At 41.1% G+C, this 9,246-nt stretch overlaps 1 protein-coding gene across 1 annotated transcript; it reads right to left on the bottom strand.

The window, feature by feature from the left end:
- Positions 1-5,217: 5,217 nt before the first annotated feature.
- On the bottom strand, positions 5,218-8,287 carry LOC105499796 (thymosin beta 15A). The gene is made up of 3 exons (XM_011772613.3): positions 8,198-8,287; positions 6,605-6,721; positions 5,218-5,666 (listed from the first exon to the last, which is right to left on the bottom strand). The coding sequence occupies exons 2-3, from the start codon at positions 6,702-6,704 to the stop codon at positions 5,629-5,631; spliced, it is 138 nt and encodes a 45-aa protein (XP_011770915.1). The 5' UTR covers positions 6,705-6,721; positions 8,198-8,287; the 3' UTR covers positions 5,218-5,628.
- Between the last annotated feature and the right edge of the window lie 959 nt (positions 8,288-9,246).

Genomic DNA, 9,246 nt, shown 5'->3' with positions numbered 1-9,246 from the left:
TGAATAATCACATACAAAAGAGGGAATTTGGATGTTTTCCTCACATTATATATAAAAATTAACACAAAATGGATCAAATACCTTAAATAAAATATTAAATTCTTGAAAGAAAATATAGAAGTAAATCTTTATGATCTTGGATTTGACAAAGGATTCTTTGGTATGACACTAAAAGTATAAAAAATGACAACAAAAAATATTCAGTACCAACAATCTTTGTATCCTTGAGTGAATCCTGATTTGTGCTTTTAGGTTCTTCTTTTAATATAATGCCAGATTAGATTGTTAATATTTCATATAGAATTGTTGTATTCTCATTTGTAGGTATGGTTTCCCAGAACTCTTTCTCACCATGCTCTTGTCAATGGATTTTATCATCTTATTTTCTTTAAACAAAGATAAAATTATTTTTTCATAGTATGTACACTTTTCATTGGCAGTAGAAATACCTGATCTTCAATAGTCTGACAGGAAACATCTTTAGAAGACAGGGCATTTGAGATGGTAACTCATTGATAACCTGTTACTTCCGTTCTTCTTAGTCATTAAGTGTTTTGTTTTGTTTTGCTTTTGTAGGAAAGGGGAAGGGTTTTACTTCTGTAATTTCTGTTTTGTAATTCTCACATTTCATCAATATTTTCTAATATAGATATTCAAAATAGTCATAGATATTTGAAAGAAATATTGTTTTGGTAAAAAAAAATTTCCTATAATATTTTTTCTTCCTAAGGTGGTTACTTAGAGGCATAGTTAAACAATTTTTTAAGCCAATGGCAGTAACACATTCTCAGTTTGGGTATTTTTCTAGGAATAACTACTGTGAAGAAAACAATTTTAAATTTGATAAATATTTAAGGATGTTTTATACATTCATAACTATCCTCAATTTCGTTTATGTCTTTGGAGACTGCTCTTTTGCCATTTTTCCTCTCTCTGATTCACTGAGGGTTTTTTGTTTTTGTTTTTGTTTCTGTTTTTGAGACAGGGTCTTACTCTGTTGCCCAGGCTGGAATGCAGTGGTACAAACACGGCTCACTGCAATCGCCATATGCCAGGCTCAAGTGATAATCCCACCTCAGACTCCTGAGTAACTAGGACTACAGGCATGTACCACCATGCCCGGCTAGTTTTTTGTATTTTTTGGTAGAGATAGGGTTTCGCCATGTTTCCCAGGATGGTCCTGAACTCCTGAGCTCGAGAAGTCTGCCTGCCTTCGCCTCCCAAAATGTTAGGATTATAGGCATGAGCCACCACACCCAGGCTGATTCACTGAGGTTTTGATCAGAACTGAAGGCAGTGACTTGTCAGCCAGGTCCCTTGTTTTCCAGAAGCACTCTCCTCCCCCAAGTCAGAGAATTTCTGCTCAAGTCAAGAAAAGGCTTTTATATCCATAGGCCAATCTCTTTTAACAAAATCTAACACAGGGTGGGAAATGTAGTGCTCTGAAGCGGTTGGAAAATCTCAGGGCTTGATTTAGAAGACAAAACTACATCATTTCCCCCCGCCCCCAATGTAAAGCAAAGACACCAAAGTAAAAAATGTTTGTATTCTTTTTGTCCACGTGGTAATAATAACAACAATAATCATAGTAATACAGCTCCTTTCTATTCTCCCCCACAGCTATCCCTGCCTCCACTAATTCTCTGCTTACCAGTTGTTTGTCCCCTTAAAATTCAGGTCCAGCCTTCATGAAAATAAATTAGAGATCCAAAACCTAGCTGCATGGAAACTCGTGATGCTGAAGCATGTACAATACACATTTTCCCTCATATGAATGTGCTTATTATATCTTACTTGATTTCTTACCTCTAACAAGGGTACTCTGTCCATGCATCATCGTAGGTCAGTGCATCCTGAAAGCAAGAGTGTGTTACAGCACAATGACCTGCAAAAGCTATATGCACCACCCAAGATATGGCTCTCCCACTTTTGAATCTATTTAAGACACTTCACACACTTTATTTGGCCATTGGCATTCTTACTTTATCCCTTCTATGACATTGTAAGTCTCTGGAGGGCAAGGATTGTCTCTTATTCATCTCTTACATTCTCTGCACACACACTTAGATGTAATTGGCTCTTGACAAATGCCTGCTGAATTAAAAAAAAAAAAAAACTTTATGTTTTCCTAAGTGTCTGTTCTAGCTACCTACTACAGCCCAGTCCTGAAAGCATTTTCATTTTTACCTAAAGCAGTGGTTGGTTCTTAAGCTTGAATATGCATCAAAATCACCTGAAAAGCATGTCGAAACAGTTTGCTGGGCCCCTCCACCAGTTTCTGATTCATTAGTTCTAGGATAGAGCCTGAGAATTTGTATTTCTAACAAGTTCCCAAGTGATGCTAATGGTGCTGTTCCATGGACCAATACTTGGAGAACAAGTAAGCTAAAGTAAAAGTATTGCCGACTGATTACTCCATCTGTTCCTCTCAAGATATCAACAATACCAATTTTCAGGAAGGAAACATTCTAAGTGAGAGAGACATAGAAGATAGATGTTGTAAAAAAAAAAAAATTAAGTCACAAATCATAAAAGGAAAGAATAATATATACACCATAATTTTGCAAAATTATGACAAGAGAACATCCCTTGCTCTCACTGAATCTGAATCTCTGGGGATGAGGCCCAGGAATACACACTAAATAGCAAGGCTGATCCTAATGCTCATGGCTAAGAGACCACACTTTGAAAAGTTCTCCTGGATATATTCACAAATAATCATCACAAATCTAAGCTACATTCTGTACATTGTTCTAAGTTACCTTGTTTATGTATTGAGCAGTAACTTCTCACGTGTGACCTGAAAAATGTCTCCTTTCCTCTATGAGCCCTGGTTTCTTCACTTAGCAAATGCATTTCTATCATGCAGCACGCTCTAGATCTACTCCAGGCTCCATCAATGTTACCTCTTTTTCCTTTCTCTAGAAATGTAACTGCGCACAACAACGTAAGGCTACAACAAAGGCTTAGCAATGTCAGTTTTGCAATTAATAAATGAATTCAGGTTGATAAATCTCAATCTCTTTTTATATTGGGCTTATGGGGAAAAAATCCTCCCTTGGTTGGGAAAGACAAGTGAACCTTGTAGCTAAAAGAGTAGCCCGACATTATTTTAAAAATACAGGGAAAATCTACAGCAGGTAAGCAAATGTTTTTCCCATCTCATTTGTGTGAATATTCACTTAGCAACCACATTTATTTCACCTCTCATCATGTACCTTTCATCTGCTCCCTCTCAGTTTACCACTTATACTACCCAGGGTAGAATCACTGCCTTAACGAAAAGGATAGATACCCGGTATAATTGAACACTGGGAGTTATCGTCCAATCCCAGCTTACCTGACAATATTCATGCTTTCCTTTAGGCCCTTTGAAATGGGCCTAATCTTGAGTTGGATTAGTGTACAAATACAGAGGCTGCTGGATCTCTCATGGATATACAGCATTTTTATCAAATTTGCAAGTAGCAACACTGCAAGGAGAGCAAATGTGTTCAGTGATAGAATCAGAATCCAAAGAAATCTGATAATGGCAAACTTGGGCACACCTAACATGCAACCAGCATGGTTCCCCATCCATGTGACTTGGGTCCAAAGGATCTGAGAAGTATCTCCTGGAAAAGACTTCGAGGTATGAGGGCAGGCACACAACAGCTGACTTTAAATACTGGAGGGTAGATTAACTACCTTGTGAAGATATCCAAAAAACTGTCTGAGGACTGTTGGATAGGAGCTGAAGGGAGGCAATTTGAGACACAGTATAAATAGCATGTCATTGCAAGGGGCTGAGTGACTGTTGGACAACTGTTTCAGATAGGAGGTAAATTACTGGTGACCGACATGGTTACTTCCAAGGTTCAAATCCTCTGGCTACACTAAGCCCTGTGATTGTGTCACTTCATTGGCACTTGATCAAAGTTGACCCACCTACTGTTTTGCTTGTGGAAATTTAAGCTATAGAGAAAAAATGGCTTCCACTTCTTGTTTAAGGATATGAGCCCTTAGAAAAGGGAGGTAGGAATAATACTTGAGGTTGCAAATAGGTGCTAAAAGCATAATTTACTTATTTTTTGTAGAAAAAGCTCACAGTCTGAATTAATAGAGCCACAGTCAGGATGGTTATACAGTACACACAAATGTTAACACTCCTAATTGGTGGGATTATATGTAACTGGCTTGAATAAATTTAAAGTGATGAAAGTATTAAGGGCATGGATTCAGACATTATATGTATTCCTTATTATATTAATCAGCTCAAGCTACCATAACAAAAATTTCATAGACTGTGTGGCTTAAATAGAAATTTACTTTCTCACAGTTCTGGATGCTAGAAGTCCCAGATCAAGGTCCTGCAGGGCTCTCTTCCTGGCTTGTAGACAGCCGCCTTCTCATTATATGTCCTCACATGGCAGTGATCTCTCTCTCTCTCGATCGCTCTCTTCTTGATCGCTCTCTTCTTGATCGCTCTCTCTCTCTCCCTCTTTTTCTCACTCTTCCTCTTCTTCTTAAGGCTACAGTCCTGTTGGATTAGAACCTAATCCTTACGACCTTATTTAATCTTAATTACTTCCTAAAGAACCTACCTCTAGATATAATCACACTGGGGGTTACGGCTTCAACATACAAATTTGGGGGAACACAATTCAATTCATAGCACTTATGTTCATTGTGAACACCAAAAATGCTTGGTTCATAAGACAGCAAATTCTGTTCTACACAAAAACCAAACCAGAAGTTCTCTACTACAGGTCATTAACAGGTATTAGATATGAATTTATGCTCCACAGAAGTTATATCATGTTTAGTACAGTGCATGTTAGCACGTGCCTCTGGCCCCTTCCCCATCCAACCCCAGCCTTTGGTGTCCCCTTCCATTAAGTTGAAAAATATTTTCCAAAAGGCAAGAGCACTCCTCTTTAATATTCGTCTTGAACAGATCACTTCAGACCTTGTATTTTCATTTCTTCATTCTGAGATAAGGGGGTTAGTCCACATGATCTCCCTTCCCAAGGTTCTCTAACTCTGTGATTCCAACTCTAAAGAAAAAGCACCTAGCATCCCCAAGTCAGGACCCACTAGACCTGGAGAGAAGTGAACATTTCCCACATGAATAATCTGCTAAAACAGTTTTCCTTCAACCATTCTGTTTGGCTGAAAAGTATATCCGTGTGTACTTTTCATTCCACAGAAGACCACCAAGAGTCAACCACAGGAGTCTCAAGAAAATGATTATATTGGTTACTTTATTACTACATTAGAAATGCAAATAAACTGTGAAAAGCTGCAAAAACACGCAACTTCATGGAGATTATGAAGCAATGGAAGCACCCATCATAGCAGTTTAAAACACGCTTATGCAGTATAGGATGCAAGAACTACATACACAAAGGACATCGATGGTGAGATTATTGACAGCATCTGCCATCCAGAACATATGCACCAATGGTAAGTTTAAAAATGAATTTAAGGAAACACTGGCTACCTCTGACTTCTTAGCCAGGGAACACAGGTGAGAAGACATCAGAAGATGCCTAAAATCTCTACAAACACATGGGTTTACAAAAAACAAGTCTAAAACCAAGACTCTCAGGTAATGCTGAAATCTGCTGTTGGGAGGCGATCCCCATTTTACGATGTTTGAACACACTCTTTCTCCTGCTGGATAGCTGGAAAGACAAACACAAAAATCATTAACCGCATTTACCTAAGATTAAGTTCAGTTTCTTTCAAAAGAGCTCCTTGCTAAGTCATTGAAGTCTGCATACATGCCTTAAATTTAGAATGCCAAGGCATTAACCACAAATCCTTACATTAGGGTGTGCGCATGTATGTGCGTATGTTAACTACTGGAATATTCATTAGAATCTATAACTGTGGAGGATTTTTTTCCCATTTGAGAGACAGAAATGTGCCATTGCCATTTTTTCATAGATGATTCATGACTGAGCTATGAAGCAATTTCTTCAGATTTATCTATCTGTATACAACTAGGAAGTTATACCTTTTCAGACAATTTTGACTAACTTTGGAACTCTCAAAGCTAACAAGACAAAAAGTTCCCCTCAAGTTTTGCAAAGACACTTGGAGTTTCTCCACCAGGCTGTATTTCTGGAGGGCAAAACTGATCACTTATCCCTTGAGTCTGCAAGCCCTAAGTGCACCCAAGATCTAAACTTGTTCATTATCTTTATCTCATCATCAGAGAGAGAAGGCCAAAACTGCAAAGTTTGCATGGACCTTTAGGTATAAGACCACTGACCCAAACTGATGGATGCAGGAAAATGTCTAATAAGCATAAAGTGAACAAAACTAAGATTTTTCTAGTGCTAAATCCAATATTCCAAGATTGATTTTTAAGTTGGTTTTTAGTAATTTTCCAACAAGAAACTAGTTTCCCCCTATTCCTATTAAGTCTTATGTGAGAACTACTTATATAACCCAAGTAGGAAGACGACTATTTGATGTTTTTAACTGTAACATTAAATACCATGGTACTCTAATTATTGCTTACTTTGTGGCAAAAATTCACTAGAAGTTACGTTTATTTACTGAGCCTATTAGCTTTCTCTATTGTTTGTTTCCACTAGAACCCCGCAAGACTTACTTTCCTTTGAGGGAAGAGTATTTTTTTCTTCAGTATTAGTTTTCTTCAGTTTTGACCTGTCAAACTTCTCCACTTCCGACAAGTCTGGCTTATCACTCATCTTGACTAGAAGATAGCCTGAAAAGAAAAAACATTTTTAAGAAAATTTACCTGGCAGAACTATCTTCGAACTAAAGGGTCACAAGCAAAAATTTTCACATTTCATATCAATGTATATTCTACCTGCTCATTTTCAACAGGAAAACAGCAACAGATCTTAGAAAACTAATATTTTTGTTAGAAAAATTTTAACTCCACATCATTACCCCGTTTTTGATAGGCAGTAAATGCCATTGGATCAGAATGCACCAGAAACTAAGATGCTCCAGAAACCCAAAGCCAATATGTCTGACTCTTAAAATCACAGCAAGGGTAAAATGGAGGTGATAGAAGCACAAGAGCAGACCGGGACAGAAGAAAAAATAAAGCCTGGCTTTAACCAGTTAATGATTTTGTAACAGGAGAGAGCACTATTCGAGCATCTCCACTTTTTTAAAAATTACGTTTGTTTTTTGGCATTTTTTTTTTTAGGAGATGGGGAGCAGCACACACACACACACACACAGAGTGGCATAAGTTGTACTGATTTCTATTTTAAATGCCCAAAGACGACAGAACATTAAGGCATTACAATACACGTCTCATAATAGCTCTTTGTGGTATTGGTTTATAAACGTTGTAAGAAGGGACAGCTAACTAGGATCAGACCCAGGACTTCAGCAGAATGGGATAAACCAAATGTAAGTAAGTCTTCTTTCACCATGTTTTCTCTGCAAGGAGATGAGGTTCAGAAGTGCATGGCTGTGGACCTGACGAAATGCCTGGTGCCCTGTGAGCGTCCCGAGTTTGTCCAGAAGAGACAATAGGATAGTCCAGAAATCGGAGGGCAGAGCTCTCTTGCGCGAGCTCAGCCCCACCCTCGTGGAGTAGGATACTATCACTAGTGCTTGGAGTAGAATGGAGAGGCCCCCAAGCAGCCAGAAGTGCCGAACATGCCTCCATTCCGTCAAGTTTACCCTAAGACCCTCCTCTGCCAAGCGATCAGACGCCAAGCTCGGAGCTGGGAAATTGGAACTAACAAATAAATAATAGCAGGGCCGGGCTCATAGGCCAGTCTGTCAAGAGCAGTTTGCATACTTTTTCAAATAACTATTAGCGCTGTCTGGCGCCCAGCCTAATGGCCACGGGAGGGGAAGGAACGAGGACCCAGCCCCAGAGGGCCCATTCCGGACGGCCCCCAAATTCATCCTCTAAGCCTCCGACCTGCAGCTACTGCGGACGGGCCCCTTTAAGGGTCCGCGCCCCGCGACTCCCAACCCCGGGGCCTTGTTTCCAGGGACCGGCCCCCGGGAGGGCTCGGCTTCGCGCGCAGAAGGCGGCGCCCCGGGAAGACAAAGGCGCGGACTTGCTCGGCCCGGCGGCGGTGCAGACGCGAAGCGCCAGCCCCAACTCCGGCTCCTCTGGTTCCCGAAGGCGCAGCATCCCCCGCCTCGCAACCCCGACGCCTTCCCATCCCCATGGTCCTCTGGCTTCTGTGAGGCCGCAGGTCCTCACCTGAAGGCTTGAAGACTAGTGAAAAGCTGTCCGTGGGGCTGAGACACAGGCTTGCTCCGGACCAGGTTAGCGTTCCCGCGCAGAGCCCTGCAGTGCTAAGCCCTGTAGCAGGCCCCGCCCCAGCCCTCTCTGATTGGGCAAAGGTTTCCGGGCTCGCCCCCTTCCCCTCCTCCGCTAGAGCGTCCAGAGCCTGCGTCCTCCCTCTCCTCCAGGATCAGGGGCTTGGTGAAGTCAGAGTCGACCCCGCCTCCCCAGACCCCACCTCCCAGACTTCTTCCACTGCTTTAGTCCTGAGGGTCCACATTCCCTTCATCCCGAGTACTCTCACTCCTTCACAATAACAGAGGCCTCTGCAATAAGCAGACACATCTTGCCCAGTGAGCTTAGAACATCTGGAACTCCGAGGTCCAGGCTGAATGACCGGTATTTAGGCTCTCTCGGCTTTTTATAACCATTGGGGCCTAAGGACGCTATGAAAACCTAACAGTAGGTTGGAAGTGGGGCTCGGTGTTGTCTACTCTAATCCTTGGCCACGTCGTGGAGTAGGGGTGCTCATGGTGAGGGTGGGTGGTTCAGGGCCATTCACCCCTACAACTGGACATTTCTGTGACAGTAGTGCTCTCCTATGAAATGTAAAAGTCACATTTGCAACTTTCTCGGCCACTGAACACGATAGCAGTTTATAATAATCACAGAACAACTGAGGCTATTCACCTTTATATCCCTAATCCCTAGCACTTTGGCCCACAAGACACATTGGTTGTGGAGATGTCTATAGACTGAAGTAATAAATACGTGATGGGGGGAAGTTTGGGGCAATAGCACCACCCAGTGTCTGTTGGAAGAGAAAATTGAGGATCCGGTATTTACTTGAAAGGACTAAACGTTCAAGATCATTTTCTGGATACTCACCCAGAACCTTAGAGCGTTGAGGTAAGATGGAGATAGAACTATGTCTTTAGCTTGCACCCCATGTATGGTGGTATAGATCTATATAGATTAAAAATCACTCTTTCCGCAAGGATTTCTCAAGCCTTCCCCACCTTACT

Source organism: Macaca nemestrina, chromosome X, assembly GCF_043159975.1.
Source record: "Macaca nemestrina isolate mMacNem1 chromosome X, mMacNem.hap1, whole genome shotgun sequence".
Classification (NCBI taxonomy): domain Eukaryota; kingdom Metazoa; phylum Chordata; class Mammalia; order Primates; family Cercopithecidae; genus Macaca; species Macaca nemestrina.
Note: the sequence above shows the minus strand (reverse complement) of the source record. Positions and strands in the feature narration are given on the sequence as shown.